This window comes from Oryctolagus cuniculus, chromosome 20, assembly GCF_051225735.1.
Source record: "Oryctolagus cuniculus isolate XC-2025 breed Fujian yellow rabbit chromosome 20, ASM5122573v1, whole genome shotgun sequence".
Lineage (NCBI taxonomy): Eukaryota > Metazoa > Chordata > Mammalia > Lagomorpha > Leporidae > Oryctolagus > Oryctolagus cuniculus.
In genome coordinates, this window is record NC_142886.1 from 23,294,305 (window position 1) to 23,312,972 (window position 18,668).

Here is an 18,668-nt window from a genome sequence, read left to right on the forward strand (position 1 = left end):
TAGCATCGAGGGTGCCTGCCCCACCATTCCTGAGGTCTCCCTGAGACCCAAGGCAGCAAGGGCTGTGTCCCTTCTCTCTGACACTTGTTTTTCTCACACCTGGTGCGCTACAGATACCTGCTCTGTGGGCATCTGGAGTTCAATCTCAGAGCCAGCCCTTTGTAGAAACAAATATGTTTCCAACTGCATCTAGAAAGTGATTTCTTTCTCTCATTCTCTGGCTCAGGTGTGCTTTTCCCCCCACTCTTGGTGGCCACCCACCGACAGAAAGCACAGCCACTCCTGGCAAATAAACTCAAACTCATCATGAGACACTTGTGAGAGGTGGTCTCTCCCTCGTGGGCGGCCACTGAGGACGTCCGATTACCCTGGGTCTCCTCTGTGATTTACATGGATATCACGAGGGTGCTTCAAGAAGTTGATGGAAAATGGACTTAAAAGATAAGCTGATTTGGGTGCAAAAAATTTTTTTGAAATGCATGCATTTGTTTATAATATACACTTCCATGGACTTGTTGAATGCCTTGCATATCTACAATTTCAGGAATTTTTAGCATCAAAATGAATTAGTCTTTTAATTCCATTTTTCCCTTGAACTTTCTGAATTTCTTTCTTACAGCTCCAGGCCAGACCTTGTGTCCCTATAAGCAGCCCAAAGATAAATACCTACAAAGACAGCATTCATCAGGAGCAAACACACTTCAGGTAGAGGATGTTTATCCACCAGAATCAGGGTATCCTTTTCTAGGGCAAGTCAGAGGAGGGAGTCCAGGTGCAATCCCTCCCCACCAAAGAAGATATTCAGTCCTCTGGTGACCTCAAATTGGGTCTAACGTCTCAAGTTTTGAGTCCCTAGAGGAAAAGGGTAGTATGCAACCAATGTGTCAAACTTCCTCTTCACTCCAAGTTTCCACCAACACATGAATGGATCACAAAATGCGGTTTATACAGACAAGGAACTATTATTCAGCCTTCAAAAAAGATGTTGACACATGCAACAACACAGAGTAATCTCCACGCTATTAAACATAATTATATATATACATATATATATATATATATATATATATATAAAATACATATATATAAGGACAAGCACCGTGATTTCACTCACATGATACTTGGGGACCAGAAAGTACAGCAGTGGTTCTGGGGGGCTGGAGGGAGGACAGATGGGGAGGGCTGAAGGGTGTTTGAAGGGTGCAGAGCGCTGAGGCCGGAGAAAATGGGGGTGTTCTGGAGATGCATGGTGGTAGTGGTTGCACAGCCGTGTCAATGTCCTGAATGCCGAAGAACTGTGCATTGGAGATAAGTAAAATGGTACGGTGCATGTTCCTTATGTTTTACCACAACAAAATGAAGTGAGGAAACCCTAAGGAAGAGACCATATTGGGGAAAAAATAATTCCAAAAGAATGTCCTATTTATTGCTAGGAAACTTGCCCAGTCCGTAATGAAAGTCTCATGCGACATTCATTCTAGAACAGAGCAGCCCCCTAGCAGCAGCATGGCAATGTCACCTTCCACTCCCACCTGGTCCCAGTGGGGCTGGCGACACTCAGAGGGCAAGACATGGCCTGTCCTTCCAGGCTGTTCCACCCAACTCTGAGATCCTTTAGCGAAGCCTGTCCATTTCCACACACAAGAAAAAGTCTACCAGAGGGGTGCTAGCTTCAAGCTGCACCAGTTGGCAGCTTGGAAAGGCTACACCTACGGCATCTTGCAGCAACGGAAATGCTAACCACCCATCTCTTTCCAAAAAACAGACGCTCAATCTGCGTTAGCATGGGCGTGCCGGGAACACGGAACAGCTCCATGAAGTCTATACACCTAGCCAGGCTTTCGGTAGAGCTACTCTGACCATGGGGAAGGCAACGGCAGCAGTGGGATGGTGGGGTGAGAGCTAGCTGGGCTCAGACAGCAGATGCTGGGCCCAGTTCACTTTCCATGGCAGCAGAGCCAGTGGCCACTGCTGCTCTAGACTGGGCATCTAAATCAAACAACAGAGTCCCACGGCCCTGGGCATGCAAGGGGGGCAGGATCCTTCCAGGAGTTCCTTCCACACGGCGCCTGGAAGCTGATCTCCCGGAGGAGGCGGTTGGTATGGCAAGCAAACTGTACAGAGATGCTAAGGGAGCATTGCAAACAGACTTTTATTTAACAGAAACTTATACCAACTTGGTACAAACCCTCTATTACGTGAAGCTTTATCACAATTCTACACTTTTGGTGACTTGTGGGAGTTGGTTGGACAGAAATGATTACTGTCATTCTTAGCATTCTGACAAGGGACATTTTCTACCAGAAAATGTCACAGAAAGGGACTACAGAAGAATACAAAGACACTCTTGGTATCTCCTCCCCTTCCACCTGTACCCCCAGGCCCCACCCCGCCAGGTCTGGAAACCTGAAAGGACTGGCAGGACGTCTGCGTCCACTCACCCTCCCCTTGCAAAGGCAGAAGGGGTCTCAGAATCATTTCTGTTACACTGGGACTCAAGAGCCTGCCGCTGGCAACAATATGCAGCCTTGGGTCACACCCATGGGTCTTGGAGACTCTGCTCACAAGGGAGGGAGACTGAAGGACACAGGAGACCTGCCCAGGGGCCCAGCCCATCAACCCAGGTCTGTCACTGACCGGAGACACGGAATTACCTGTCGTCCGTGTCTCGCTCGTGTCCACCAGCACGGCCACCAATGGGCACGTCAGAATACGTGCCTCCCTCCTGGACCCCCACCAGCAACTGAACTTGACGGTTCCATCATCTCAGTTCAGCCTTCCAAGCCCACGGGGCCAGTTCTAGAATCTCGGGCCCCCAAGCCAGCTCAGCTGGAGGCTGCCTTAGCCAAACTCCTCCTCTAGGAGTCACAGGGTAGCTGAAGTGATGTCATCTCGCCGATGCTTAATGTTTGCAAAAAAATTGTTTTCCTCTTCACTACACTATTTTAAACCAAGCTGCCTAGGTTTGAATCCTGTGCACCGTGCAGAGACAGATTCCATCACTGGGTAGGATTCCTTTCTGAACGAAGCCTCAGCAGACATGAGAAGCAGGAGGCCACTGCTTCTGGACATCCAGATAAAGACGGGGGCTTGGTTGGGGTGAGGGGACAGCGGGGGCGGGAGACTGCTCATATGTGGCTAATTTATTTCAGTCAAATCTTGGTACATAATCATGAAGCATCATCACGTTCAACAGGCTTTTCCAGGAGGGGGTGGGGAAACGGTCACTGCTCACTTACCACATCCAACTCGCAGAAATGAACATACCTAAAGCACATACATGAGTGGCTTTTCAGAAAGCCCAAGAGAGCAGAGTTGATCTTTATTTTCTTATTTAAAAACGTGGGGTATTTTTCCTTAGCGTTAATAGGCAGTCTTTATTTTACATTAAGTACTCTTTTGATTTCACGTCTTCACAAAATTGCTTTTAACTTTTGAAGTAGAAGATACTTTCAACAAAAATAGTGTGCTCCATTAGCACTCTTTTCCTTTAAATATTGAAATAAATAAAATAGTTAACTCTTTTTTTTTTTTTTGTCAGTTTGTGTTCAGTTACTTCTATCGTAGAACAAATTCCAGTCTGACCTGGGTGCTTTCTCACAGACACTTAAAGAAAAGGTAATGAAGAATTTTAAAAAGGAAAAAAAAAAATCTTCTTATTGCACAAACTTAGGCCATTCCCGAGACTTTGCTGGGCCGAGCTGAGTCGTGCCGGAGGATTTCCCACACTCCAGACTCCTGTGTTGGCTGAAACACACGCACAGGAGGGGCCAGGTAAGGGAAGAGGAAGAGGAGGAGGAGGAGGAGGTGGAGGAGGAGGAGGTGCCAGTCGCGGTGGCTTCTCTTCGCCTTCTTCAACATGGCTTGCTTGAAGCATGGCGGAGTCCCCGGGGCCTTGCATTGACTGCAGAGGGAAAGGCAACGAAAGATAAAACAAAAAACAACAACACGGAACCAGTCCCTACAAAAAAGAAAGACTCAAATTAAGGGGGCGGCGGAAATGAAATGAAAATTGAAAACACAAAAAGAAAGAAAGGAAACCACCGATTAATTGCCAAGCTAACGAGGCCACGGCTCCGGGCAGCGAGGACCAGGCCTGTGTCTGGTCCCTGGAACACTGCAGTGGCAGGGGGCAGTTGCCACTGAGCAGAGCTGGACTCCAGGCCTAGGTGCAGAACCGGCAGAACCGGGCGTTCACAAAGATCTTTATTTTTCTCCTTTCTTCGCTTGGAAACCAAACAAATGGAATCTTTCCACTATGTGAAAATACCCAGAAAGCACCCTTAGGATGCAATATAACTGCCCGTCACCTAAGTGGAAATGAGTGGACCAGGGCCAGCTGCAGTCACAGAAAACCCCAACTGATGTCCCATTTGGCCGAAGGTCAAAAGGGCACTGTTCTCTCTCTCTCTCTCTCCTCTCTCTCTCTCTCCTCTCTCTCTCTCTCTCTCTCACATACACACACACACACATAGACCCCCCCTCACCTCCGCCTGCCCCTGTGACTCAAAGCTGCCAGGATTCACTGCAGAGATAGCTAAGCCAAGAGATCCTTTGCAGTCCCTCACTGATCCCAGGCATCCCAAGTGTTGGCCTTGGACCCTGGTGGCAGCTCAAACAAGGTGGGCCCTTTGGCCCGAGGGCCATCCTTGCTTCTAGCTGAAATGAAATCTGCCGAGGTGTTTTGGTCTTTGGCAAGAAGCAGTTGGTACAAAGAAATCAGCAAGAAAAGCAAGTGTTCCCACATTTCACCCCAGAAGCAGCTCCTCAGGGCGGAGACGGATGCTCAACAGTACCCGATCACACCGAGCTGACCGCGAGGGAGGCAGGAAGAAGGGGCCTAAATGGAACCAGGCCAAGCCAGCAGGGAATACAGCTCCAAGTCAGATGAGCAGCTCAGTCCCTTCCAAGCCGCAGCCCCACCCCTTCCCTCGCCTTTCCCAGTACCCACGGCATCACTCGTGGGCAAGGTGCACAGGACTGGATCAGATGCACCTCCAAGACTGAGGCTCTTCCAAAGGAAGGTAGCCGTGGGCCTGGCTGCCACCTGCACCTGCCCTTTGCCTCCCTGGCCACCCCCCCTCCCTCTTTCACCCTTCTGACCTGCACGTCCCAGCACCCCTGGCCTGGCTTCCCTCCTCCTCCCTCGTGCTCCTCTTCTCCAGACCACCAATCATCTCTCTGGCTCCTTCGTGTGAGTGACAGAATTGATGTGGCCTTTCGCCTGGTCTCCTACAGAGCGCCTGCAATTGTCCTTTTGCTGGGCAGCAGTCACCGTTTCGCATCCCGCCAGCAATCTTTCTGTCCTTCTCCCAGCACCCCGAGCCTTCTGGCCAGATGTCACCTCACTCTTGGTGAGGCTCTCTTAACCGTACCTCCAGGTCCTTTCACTTTCTGCAAATTTCTACCCCCACCCCTCCACACATACACACAGAGGTACCCTATTACTATTATTATTATTACCATTATTTTGCCTGATTTAAGCCACTTGAAAATAGCTGGTCCACTCCCAACTTTGCACTTTTAACCTCCATGTTCTCTTTTGCTTCCTCAGGCAGGGCCAACAGCAGGCCACAAGCAATGTCCTGCTATGTTCTGGTCTCTTCCTTTCTAAGCAACCAAGAAGGCTTAGGTGTCCATTCTTCTACACATGGTCACCTGTCCCCTCCACCAACCCCTGTCTCCCCACACAAACTCTCTTTCCTTCCACCCTCACCAACCCTTCACTGCCCCCTGGCTCTCACCTATCCACTCTGAGTTGACCACAGGCTGCTGTGCCCAAAGGAGCACTTGTTCAACTTTTCTTTCCCCCATACTGGTGAGCATCCATTATGCACAGGATGATGAATCCTATGCATTATGCATAAGATCCCATGAGTTAGCTCAGAAACACTGTTCAGCTCCCAGTTTATGTGAACCAATAAGTATAGCATGTTTGGTGTCGGGCACTGTTTGAGGGACATGAGTGGCATCACCTTTGCCCTCAAGAAACACACAGTCCATCTAAGAAAGACTATAAATAATGATAATGCGTTGGGACAAGAACTGTACTCTACTGGCAGGAACAAAGTATGACACAATATGTTTTTTTTATTTTTATTTTTTACAGGCAGAGTGGACAGTGAGAGAGAGAGAGAGAGAGAGAGAAAGGCCTTCCTTTACCGTTGGTTCACTCTCCAATGGCTGCTGCGGCCAGCGCACCACATGATCCGATGGCAGGAGCCAGGTGCTTCTCCTGGTCTCCCATGCGGGTGCAGGGCCCAAGCACTTGGGCCATCCTCCACTGCACTCCCTGGCCACAGCAGAGAGCTGGCCTGGAAGAGGGGCAACTGGGACAGAATCCGGTGCCCTGACCGGGACTAGAACCCAGTGTGCCGCAAGGTGGAGGATTAGCCTATTGAGCCGCAGTGCCGGCTCAGAATATGTTTTAAAATTGTGATTTTTGTCATTTTACATAGACCAGGTTGTGACTGCCAGCCTTGGTTATTGTTCAACTCTGTGTCCACTCTCTCTGATAACAGACATTCTTGCCTACAGATTAAAGAGCAATAGTCAGTCTAGAATTCCTTGTTGACTGGATGGGCTTTCTCCAAGAAAATCCTCTTGTCTACTGTGATCTACAGCAAAAATAATCACACACTACCCCCATGAGAGCTCTCACACGTTTTTACCTAGTTGTGAATACCTAGACTGACCACCAGGATAATAAATAAATCCATTAGCCAATAAATCCATTGGCCCATGTTTAATTGCATTCTCTCTCACAGGGCTAAGCAGCCATATGCATAATGTTATGACTTGATCTCTAGCCACCAAGTGAACAAAGGGATATGGAATGAAAACATTACCACCCAAAGTCTATAGAAATACTAGGCTAAAACCTCAGCTGCAAGGCCAAACAAGACACCAGTAATGGGATAAGTCAATCACACACCTTCTGCTAGAATGCCCTGGAAAAACAACATCATGTGTGTGACATTCTTACCACAAATGCGCAACCTCATGTTCACCACTAGGAAACAATACACAAACTTAAACTGAATGGCTTTCTATGAAATGACTAGCAAATATTCTTAAAAAGTATCAAAGTTATAAAAAAACAAAGACAGATTGTGGAACTAACTATGCCATATTGAAAGACTTGAAGAGGACGTGACAACTAAATACAACATGTGATCCTGGATTGGATCCTGGACCAGACAAGGACATCAGCGAGACAACTGGCACAATTTGAATTAGGTCCATAGCCTGTAGGTATTGCAACAATTTTAATTTCCAAATTGTGACCATTTTACTATGGTTGTTTTGGAGAATCTAAGTAAAGGGTATATGGGAATTCTTTGTATTATTTTTGTTTCTTATAACTGTGAGATGATTTAAATTTTTTATACATAGGACTTAGTTATTGCTTGAGGCCAGTGTCGGTGATCCTTTGAAAATCCAAGTCAATGCTTTTTAGCTAATCCTTCAGTTCCGTTAGGGATCTCCCACCCTTCTCCGTTACTTAGCAAATCGGTCAAGCACAGTGGCCTTTGTTGGTTGTTATTTTGAGTAGCTGGTCAGATCTCACTTTTATTAAGCACATCAGTTTCATATGATTTAATGGCTTACAATTAGAAGCACGTGAGCAGGCAACCAAACCAGGGCCCCCAGTGCTCACTCCCTGCCACCTCACTGTCCCCACTGCCTCCACCAACACAATGGCCATGAAGGACGCTCAACTTTAGTTCTTTCTACAAGCTCAGGACTTGGACAGTCCTCTTTCTCCATGGGCTTCTCACGTGTAATCAGTTTCCTTTCCTAAATCTGTGTTTGTTTTGCAGCATCAAACACCTCCTCTTAACACAATGAAGTGTTGAAGAAAAGACCGCCAAGCCTTTTACTGATCTTGCTCAAGACATCTTCAGGGGACAGCACTGTGGCATAGCGGGTAAAGCCGCTGCCTGCAGTGCCGGCATCCCGTATGGGCACCAGTTCGTATGGGCCAATTGGGAGTGAACCCGTGGATGGAAGACCTCTCTCTCTGCCTCTTCTTCTCTGTGTAACTCGTCTTCCAAATAAATAAATAAATCTTTAAAAAAAAAAAAAAAAAGAAGAGGCCAGCAACGCGGCTCACTTGGCTAATCCTCCACCTGCGGTGCCGGCACCCCGGGTTCTAGTCCCGGTTGAGGCACCAGGTACTAGTCCCAGTCGCTCCTCTTCCACTCCAGCTCTCTGCTGTGGCCGGGGAGGGCAGCGGAGGATGGCCTAAGTGCTTGGGTCCCTGCACCTGCATGGGAGACCAGGAGGAAGTACCCAGCTCCTGGCTTCGGATCGGCGCAGCGCCGGCCGTGGCGGCCATTGGAGAGTGAACCAACAGAAGGAAGACCTCGCTCTCTGTCTCTCACTGTCTATAACTCTCTCTCACACTGTCTACACTGTCTAACTCTGCCTGGCAAAAAATTCAAAAAAAAAATCTTCAAAATACAACCCACAGGGAAACCAGGATAGACTGAGGAAAGAATATTAGAAGACCCAGACACCACTCACCAGCCCTGGAACTTCCAACCCGGCACTACCTGGCTGGAACCTCAGTCTCCTCATCAGTGAAATGGGACTAAATCAACACCTGCCCTACCTCACAGAGTTAAGAATCATGGTGAAAAAAAAAATGTTAGTTACGTATTAAGATAGGTGTGGGGAGCAACTCGGACTAGACTAAGTTACTGGAATTAAGACTTATTCTATGCATCTGCTCTCCCACAATATGGCGCTGAGAAGGGAGTAACAACTTCTACGCAGCTGCCTCTCGCCAATTTGATTGACTGAGCTGCAGGAGCTGATCCTGCTCCTGATTGGAGGAGAGCAGCGTACTCGGCGTGTGGGCAGCAGAGTTGGGATTGGTGGAAGAGGACTATAAAGGAGGAGAGAGACACCATGCACCAGGAACATCTAAGAGGAACACCTGTGCAGCCCCCGAGAGAGCCGGCCGGCGGTATGCCGCTCCCCCGCGGAAGTGGGGAAAGTGGCAGGGGGAACCGCCCTTCCACGGAGGTGGAAGGGACGGTAGCCAACCCGGGAAGGACCAGCAGCAAACCCGGGGAGGGCCGAGCAGACAAAAGAACAGCGCAGGGTCCTGTGTCGTTCCTCCGCGAAGAGGGGGGGCGACATAATGGTGCCGTGACTCGGATATGAAGCCTAGGCAGGGTTCAGTGTCGTTCCTCCACGAAGACGGGGAGCGACAGATAGGCCAAGCAATTCCCATATCCTAGGGATGGGCATCCTGGGTGAGACCCGTGGCGACAAAACCACACGGCAGCTGAGTCCGGAACCCAGAACTTCCGTGCTTCCACTCCAGGCTTCTGCGCGCCAGACCAACACTGCCTCACCCAGAAAACAGACACCACGAGCAACTTCGCTTCCAAAGGCCAAACAGAATCCCCGGTGGAAAGTTCCTAACGCATGAGTCTGCTCAAACTCTAGTACATGCTCGAGATGATATTCATCAGATTAACAGGAGGCATATTGGGATAAAATTAATTAATTTTATTCCACCATGAAGTGAGAAGCTCCAAACAGCCTTTAGTTTCCTCCCCGAGTAATGATCGTGTGTTCCCTCAAGTGCTATAAAAGGCAGTATCAGGCTGCAGCCCATTAGGTGCGTGGAGAGATGCAAGGGAAGCAGCAAGACTTACAGCGATGCTATTGATGTGAACACTGTATTTTTTTTTTATTAAATCCTTCTCTTGAAAATACCAGTGGCAAATTGCAGTGCCGACTTTAAAGTACCTTTAAAAAATTAAATGCATATTTCTCATTCCGGGTGTTACTGTGATTACAGCAGCAGATCCCTGACCTGTCTCAGTAACAGATTAAGGATTCGATTGTTCTGGTTAGGAAAAGACATCAGACAGACAACAGTAGGCACCTTGACACCAAAAGTCCCCCATCTCCTGCAAGGGAATTTGAATGTTGGAAGGAACTTAGAAAGTTCTACATCTTTGGTTCCCCTCTCTTTGGACTGGTGACATTTCCGAAGCATTTGGGGTGATACACTATGGAACTGAGGACAAAGAAAGTTGGTCAGATCATTTTCTTCTTAATGATTATAATCTCTTTTTCATTCGAAAATGTGAATAGTGATATTTATTCAACAACAACAACAACAACAAAAAACAATAAAAAGGTAGGTGTATTGGCTGCTCATCGCAATTTCTGAAGTCACAAAAAAAGAGATCACTGCTCCCCAGTAGATACTGGGGGGTGGGGTACCTTACAAAGTAGCTTAGAAGATGAATTATCTATACTATTCTGTACAGAATCTTAAGTAGAACTCCCTCTTACCATATCCCATAAGATTGCCTTTTAAAGCTATACTCATTACAAATACTCCTTTTCTGTAGTTGGAACTGAGAAAATGCAAGATACGTACGTAGAGTATGCACACCTGTATATATAGTACAGGTTCTAGAATCAAGTTGCCAGGGATTAAAACCTGGTTCCTTACTGCTTGTATATTTCTTTACCTTGTTACTGTGTCTCAATTTCTCCATATGCAAACCAGAGATCAATACAAGCATCTATCTCAAGGGGAGAATCATGAAGATTAAATGAAACATTCTGAGGCAAGCACCCAGAGCAATGGCTGGCACATAACTGTTGATGACCATTGTTATCTAGACAAAAGATACGACACCAACCATCACAGTGGCTGGAGACCCAGAAGAGTCAGTTTCGTCCTCCCATACCTTGTCTCAGAGTTACCTTCCTCAGTCTTAAGACTTCTGCCGCCCAAGGAATGTCCATTCTACTCTCTCAGATATAACTCAGCCTCTCTTGGTTGACTTCTCTCAATTGAAAGTAAAAGACTTGAAATCATCATCTTAAGTCTTTTGCAGAGTTTTTGTTTTTTGTTTTTTTGTTTGTTTGTTTTTTTTTAAGAACACAAATTCAGAGTCTGTTGAAAGGTACTATAAGCAAGGTAAGACAAGGGGCTGGCGCTGTGGCATAGCTGGTTAAGCAGCTGCCTGCAGCACCAGCATCCCATATGGGCGCTGGTTCAAGTCCCAGCCGCTCCGTTTCCGATCCAGCTCTCTGCTATGGCCTGAGAAAGCAGTGGAAGATGGCCCAAGTCCCTGGGTCCCGAGACCCGGAAGAAATTCCTGGCTCCTGGCTTCAGATCAGCTCAGCTCCCACTGTTGCGGCCATCTGGGGAGTGAACCAGCAGATGGAAAACCTCTCTCTCTCTCTCTCTGCTTCTGCCTCTGCCTCTCTGTAACTCTGCCTTTCAAATAAATGAATAAATCTTGAAAAAAAAAAAAAAAAAGATGTTCAGGCAATGCTGATAGACACAATCATGCTCACATTGGCTGTAACAAGTGAGAAGGTGGAGAAGTCTACCAGTCCCATCAAGAGAAACTGATCAAGTACATAAACAAAAATAAATTAGACAATCTTCAGATACATTCTTGGAGCTTTGCTTTGTTAGATGGTTCTTAACTGTTAGCTCTCCATTAGAAATCCAAACTAGATTCTTAAATTTTTTTAAAAAAAGTTTTATTTATTTATTTGAAAGGCAGAGTTACACAGAGGTAGAGGCAAAGAGTGAGAGAGATCCTCCAACCATTGGTTCACTCCCCAATCAGCCACAACAACAGGAGCTGCGCCAATCTGAAGCCAGGAGCCAAGAACTTCTTCTGGGTCTCCCACGTGGGTGCAAGGGCCCAACTGGACCATCTTCTACTGCTTTCCCAGGCCATAGCAGAGAGCTGTATTGGAAGTGGAGCAGCTGGGACTCGAACTGACGCCTATGTGGGATACTGGCACTGCAGGCGGCGGCTCTACCCACTATGCTACAGCGCCAGACCCATGTGTGTACTTTTTTACAAAACTGAAAGTCAAAGCCAAGCTAAACTGAGAATTGTAGGACTATGAGCTACAAGAAAGATTTCAAATGATGGTGTGGCCTGCACATACTTGTGGCAACAAGTCCTAAGGCTGTGACTCCAATACCTTAGCCAATGGAACAGAGGGCTGAGAAGTGACAGGAAGAGCAGGTTGTATGACCCGAACAGAAACCTACGAGACCTGCGAGATGGGCTTATTCACACGTGTGCACACGCAGGAATATAACACCGCAGGTCTACACCATACTTCCTGGAAACAGGGCCACAAACAGATTAGATAAAACAATCCCAGAGTGGGTGGGATTGTTCTCTTCACTTTCTCAAAACTGAGAACGAATTTCTAGGTGAGCATGTGCCCATCTCAAGCAGGAGGAAAGAGAAGCCCTTCCTAACTAAGCCAGGCTGGTGGGGAGGCACCAAGGGTCCATTTGCGGTTTTCTCTGTTTGCCCTGGGCTTTTCTCGGGGTGTTTTGTTACTGGGGAGAGAGCTCTAGCTCACGAGGTCTGTAGAAGCTGGATGGTCAAAGCAGATCTTCCCTGACACTTGCAAGCAACTTGCCAACGGGGCAGTCCCTGAGAGCTCCCCACACTGCCCATGTCTCTGGGCCTATGTTCTCTCGGAGGCCAGAAACCTCAGCCACACAAAGCAGGCATTCAGAACCTTTCAAAACAGCCCCGTTGTGTGTCGTGCCTAAGCAGGGATCTTCTGTAAATGTGGACTCATTGCCCCCTATTACCTGGAGCAAGAAATCCCACCCTAGACATGCAGTCCTCATCCCTACCCAAGCCCAGTACCAGCAGCCAGCTCCGACCTCCTTCCCTGGCCTCCAGTTGCAGATATAGCCGGGAGTGGAGGGTGGGGGTGGGCAGAGTCAGCCAAGCACTTCCCCAGCCACTGCCCCTTGCAGTCGAAGCCAGAAGGCCCCCCTCCTACACAGAGAGCCCCTCCCGTACCCCAGGGAAGCCTCAGCCCCCATGCCTGCGCCCAGCCCACATGGGCACACATGCGCACACAGGCCACAGAGGGCCACTCCCACACTCAGAAGGGGATGAGGACCCACAAGAACAAAAGCACAACAACCACAGATGTAGAGGGAAAAAGAGAACTTAAGAATGAAACAAAAGTATGGTGTTTTGCCCTCCTTGGCAGAAGGGCCAGCCAAGACCTACCTTTTGCGTACGACCTTGAAGGTGCCGATGCTCGGGACTGCCAACCACGAGGTGCACCGTCTTCTCCAAGGGCCTTGGGCAAGTGTTGCTTTGGTTAATTTCAGGAAGTGCTACTGGAAACACAAAACAAAGTGCCTGGCGGGCACTATAAAAAAATGGACGAAGAAATACAGGAGACTTGATCATCCAGTGGGCATGTATTTTGTTTTGAAACACGGGCAAGGGGGAGGGGACACAGACAGTGAGGTGTCAGTCTCTGTTCCTCGTGCGTGGCCTCGGGCGGCTTCGTCACTGCTGAGCCCCGGACTTGCTGCTTGGTTCCGTTCCTGCACTTGGAAGCTGCTCCTCACCAGGACAGGGAGGACAGCCCAGCACTGGCGGAGGAGGAGCAGCCACGGAGGCGCAGCGGCCTCTCAGGGCCTCCGGGGGCTGGAGGGAGGCCAGATGCAGGCGGCCCCCGACCTCTCTGGAACTGTGGACATTTTTCTCGCAAGAGCGGAGAGGAAGATGGAAAGGTCAGGGATGAGAACTGGGGAGGGGTCTGCCGTGGGGAGTGTCGGACTCCGTGGGGCACAGAAGGTACAATCACCTCCCACGGAGGAGATTCTCCCCCCAGCGGCTCGCTCCTAAACAGGATCTTATTTCCATTTCTCTGATTCCCCTTCTCTCTCTCAAAAAAAAAAGTCTGATTCTAATATCTAGCACACATAAATAATATTTTAATGTTATTGGTTCTTTGTTTCAAAACCCAGTGCTCCTTCTTCTCTTCATTTTGCCAATAAATATGAAAACTGAGGACATCAACTCTGCTCGTGCCAAAGAGATCCCACCCCCACCCCCACCCCCACCCCCCAAAAAGCGAATAATCCACCTAAGGCTCTATCTCTATGGGAGACAAACAGCACATCACGACGCCCTCTCTCGCAAGAGCCCTCGCCCTGCTCCTTCCTGCTGTCCTGTTTGTTTCAGTAGTTTGTGCTTCTGTTGTACTACTCAGAGAGGGATGGCGGGGAGGAAGGGACACGTGGAAGTCTGAGCGGAAAAAGCAAAGAGAAAGGGAAAACCTAGGTTGTCTTTCATTAAAAAATATAGGTATCAGAACCGGGACAAGGGCCACAGTCAGAGGGGGGCGCTGACCGCCCGACAGTCCGCTCCACGGCTTCAGCAACTGCCCTTTTTATGTGCTGTGGGCGAGCCGCGGCCACCGCGCCGTCCTCGACAGGAGCGAGGCTCTTCCAAATCGTCCTCATCAAAGCCGTGGAAAGTTGACGTGTCACTTTCTGACGTGGAACCGAATAAGTCCTCCGTGGTGCGTGCTGCGGCCGCTGCCTCCTTCTCCTTCCTGCCTTCTCCTCCCAAATGAGCTGACATGTATGATGAATATATCAGCACATGGGTTAAGCAACAGACAGCATCATTAATATTCTCATTACGTCATTACGGTGTTATTCTTAATAGCGAGATAATCAACCATTGTCACAGCAAAAGGGATTAAGCCAGGGACATCACCTGGCGACAGGGATTTGGGACAAAGCGAACACTTCCAGGGAAGAGGATTTATTCCCCCTCTCCCGGAAAGGCACCGTCTCTCCCATAATACACGTGTCCACGGCTCCCGACAGTGAGGGAGCCCGCCACGACACAGGTGCACGCACGCTCGCCCAACCCCGCCCTTGACAAGGGTTTTCCTCGGTCGTCCCTGAGCCGGGTGGGTACAGCTTTGGTGTTCTCGGCTGGTGTTGCTTTGAGCAGTGTTGTGCTTCCCTTTGACAGCCAGCTTTACAAAGGTATTTTCTGTCAGATAACCCGGTAAAGGTGCTTAAGCCCCCATCCGTTTTATCCCTACGTTTACCCGCTTCTAATCCCATTCTTTCGGAAACCTTTCGGCTCTGCCCTGACACCATGTAGTTCATTTGCACTGAAAGCGAAAAGAAGTTGGAAATTCTGATAAGTGGTAGGTAGTGAAGGAGCTTCTCATGTTCTTTAACCATGGAGGAGGTTTTTGCCATCTGCATCCACGCATGCGCACGCACACACACACACACACATACACTCCAGCCACTTAAACGTGCTTGGTTACTCCCAAAAGTTCAGAATTGTCAAATCTAACTCAGGACACTCGGAAAGCGAGATACAGGGGTTTAAAAAGCCTAATAAAATCTAGCATTCTGAAACCTGTAAAACTCAGGTCTGAACTACTTCACACTCTAAACGAGCCCCAGGACAGCCCCCACCACGGCAGATAATAGCGCTCCACTTATGGTGCCAATTTCCGGAATCTTCCTTTCTCGCAGGAAGCAGAAGTCGTGGGGCAGACAGGAAGGGAAGGCAGCTCGCCCAAGCGCCAGGCTCTGCTCTGGAAGGACCCCAGGGAGCTCCACAGGCGCCCTTGCCCACCTGCCTCGGCAAGCACACATCCCATGGGCTGGCGCCACCTGGCTATTCCCAAGGTGTCAGCTATTTCAGGAACATCAGAGTCAGACCTTGACTAAACGATCCAGCAAAATTAATCCTCGGCAGATGCAATGAGAGGATCCAGGCTGGTTTAAAATGGCGCCCTGAGTCACAGGGCAGATAGAACCTGGCAAAGAAACGCTGCGTGAAGGGTGTGCAAATGGAGACTTGGGGCAGAAAAAAACCGGCCTCCCACATGGGATGCCCCTGAGTCAGACTCATGAACCCCATCTTTTATAGGCAACAAAGGGGAAGAAAGGCAGCAGTTTGCAAGGAGAATTGCAAAACTACCATCTCTAAGCCACCCAAACCTACGGCAGGCCATGACACCCTGCTTGGACAATCTCTCCACCAAGGGACCTTGTTTGTCTGCCTGCCTGCCTTTAAAACAAACGAACAAAAAAAACATTGAATTGAATTCCATTTCTTGTTTTTTATTTTCCTTCTAAAAACCAGAGTCCATTATTACAACAGCCATGTCTTCCAAGCCAGCACCAGTGGAGGTAAAAGTTCAACGCTGGGCATCACCTTTGGACAGTAAACAAACCGACAGCACTGCACAGATGGGCTGCCCTGTCGGGGTCCTGGAATGTCCAATGTTGAGGGTTCAGTGCATTGAAACTACCATCATTCCCAAATGCTGATTTGCCACTCAAGTCAGTGTTGATTCCTCAACAGCCCTAACATCGAAATACAACAGAGCTAAAGCTCAAGAAGAACCGAGTTGCCACAGTGAAGTCAAGGTGCGGTCACCTCAGTCCTCCACATGGGCCTGCAGGTGGAGAAGTTGGGAAAAAGAAATGGCTTCCCACGGCCATAGCCCACTGCCCCGTTGAACCTATGGGTCACCTACTAGCCAGTAGTGGCTGAGACCCAAGATAAGGCTAAACTTCTCTGTCCTCCCTGCCTTTTACTTTGGTCTAGTTACAACATAATAATAGGAAAAACAGGTAGTCCCCACTGTGATCATCCAGAAAGAATGGTCCTGCTAGAACTGAAAAGCTAAACAACAGCTGGAACACAACTTGAAGCCCTGCAATCATGTTAAGATTGAGGCAATAAGACCACAAGTTCCTTTTGTTGTTGTTTTGGTCTTTGGATAGGTTAAAAATCTACCTATCAATCTATCTATCTATCTATCTATCTATCTATCTATATTTGTGTGTGTGCAGATATAGATACAGATCTATGCCAAGTCAATTCGAGCTTAGTCCTAGGGAATGCCTGTCCTTTTGCCGCCTTGATCGGTCAGGGTCTCTTTTTGCCTGCTGCACATGTGAGCATGGGATGAGTGAGCAATGAGGCAGTGGTTAGACAGTGACCCAGCACCCAGGGGACTCAAGACGCAGCTGCTCTGTCAATATTCACGCTTCCACACTCTAGGAGGTCCGACCCCTGCCCCGCTCCGGTACTTCCATAGAACAAACACACTCTTCCGTTACTTGTGCACCACGCAATACAGAAAGCATACTGCCCATGTCTCTGGGTGTTTCCATTCTATCTCATTGTTGCCCGCAACAACGCACACAGAGACATCATCCATCTCCTGGGAAGGCCAGACACAAGTGACAAACGTCTCCTTGCCCTCCTCCTGGAAACCCAGATCCTAACTTTTGATTCTTAAGACTCAAAGAAGAAACATCTCAAAACACCCTGAGACTCTTCTCTACTCGAAAGCGTCACCACCGTCACTTCTCCACCTCACTCTCCAGCCCCGCCAGCAGCACCACGAGATGGCAGAGGAATGCAGGTGGGATGGTTCCTGGGCTACGGGCACACGGTGCAGGAAGGGGGCCACACTCACCAGAGCGTCCACAGTCGGCACAGGACACCAGCTCTTCCGGCCGCCCGCTCTTCTTGTTCATGTTAGAGCCTCCCAGGCAGAAGTCACAGTAGTTATTGGGAATGACCGTTCCATCCGGTCCCTTCTGGGCTGTGGGCACATGAAAGAGAATCCCAACTTTAGGCTGAGATGTGTTTCTCCTGCCTCCCTTCTCCTCCCACAGTGTGGTGGAATCTGTTTCAGAAAGAGGTTGAAGTTTAGAAGCTAAGGTTTTGTTCCAACTGAGTAACTACATCGGACTAGGTTTGCCTCTCCATCTTTCTTGGTTCAACGGTACTAATGCCTGCAAGTCATCCCAAATTTAATTTGTGCAATATTTCCCAGCTCAGAATTTCATCTCTGGATGAGCAAACCATCCAGAAGACCAATTAGGCAAGTGAACTTCTCTCAACCCTGAACCAACCCCCAGGGCCAAAGCCCCAAACATCAGACGGCAACCACAGACACACTGGTGGGACTAGAGGGCGCGAAACGGTCGGTGCCTGCACCTTGCTCTTGAGAAAGATGTTCTTGTTTAGGAGATATTCTTCCTGTCCCTGAAAAGGAAAACAAAGAAGCGCCAATGGGTGGTCATTGCCAGGAAGGACACTGGAGATGCCGCTGGGGGCTCTGATGAACATCTTGGCAGGCACACGGGTGTCTGTACTCGCCCAGCCTCAGCTCCCTGAAGTCCAGACTCACTGAACACAGAAAGCACCTTGCACAAGTTACCTTGCAGACCCCAAGAGCCTGGAATCAGAGCCGGACATGCAGGCACGCGGCTCGGTCTCGGGACAGAGATGGGTTGAATGGTCAGCTGCCAGCCCATTGGCACCGTGTCTTCAGACTTGGGACCCTCACAAGCAGTGCATGCACCACCTTCGGGACCCATCCCTGCTGCCAGCCCTCCAACAAAGCCTTGGGCCATGACCCTGACAACAAAGCTGCACAAGAACAGCACATGTCCTTGAGCACCAAAACCATTCTCCACCTCTACGGGCTGCTTGGAAAGCCGTGGGCAGGCTCCTGGCCTAGGGAAAGAGACCGCCATTTTCCTCTCCTTTCTCCCTTTATCAGACATTTCTTTGTCCTGTTCACACTCCTTGTTTGCGATGGAGAAGAAAAGGCCATTTATGGGATCCACCTTAAGCACTGGGGGACCCTCATCCTCGCCACACACCCAGTGTCTGATGCTGTTTGTCACTACTCACTGGCTAACATTAACCAGGGTCCCGCAGGGTACAAATCTGTAAACGGAAGCAGAAATGTGAGCAGAAATCCCACCCAGACGGTAAGTGATAAACAGGTTGGCACACTTTCATATGATTCCCTCTGGC

At 48.9% G+C, this 18,668-nt stretch overlaps 1 protein-coding gene across 6 annotated transcripts in view; it reads right to left on the minus strand.

The window, feature by feature from the left end:
* The window catches only part of DPF3 (double PHD fingers 3), a 307,659-nt gene that overhangs the window by 53,375 nt on the left and 235,616 nt on the right, over positions 1 to 18,668 (minus strand). Inside the window, exons 8-11 of one of the 6 annotated variants that reach the window (XR_007911682.3) lie at positions 17,841 to 17,888; positions 17,314 to 17,442; positions 13,056 to 14,419; positions 2,137 to 3,904 (exon numbers count right to left, since the gene is read on the minus strand). Coding sequence is in view for 4 of the 6 variants with exons in the window: in XM_051826042.3 (XP_051682002.2) it covers positions 15,975 to 16,093; positions 17,314 to 17,442; positions 17,841 to 17,888 (296 nt within the window). In the remaining 2 variants the exon portion in view is untranslated. The other 5 variants (XR_007911683.3, XM_089322284.1, XM_051826042.3 and 2 more) reach the window with 5 other exon arrangements.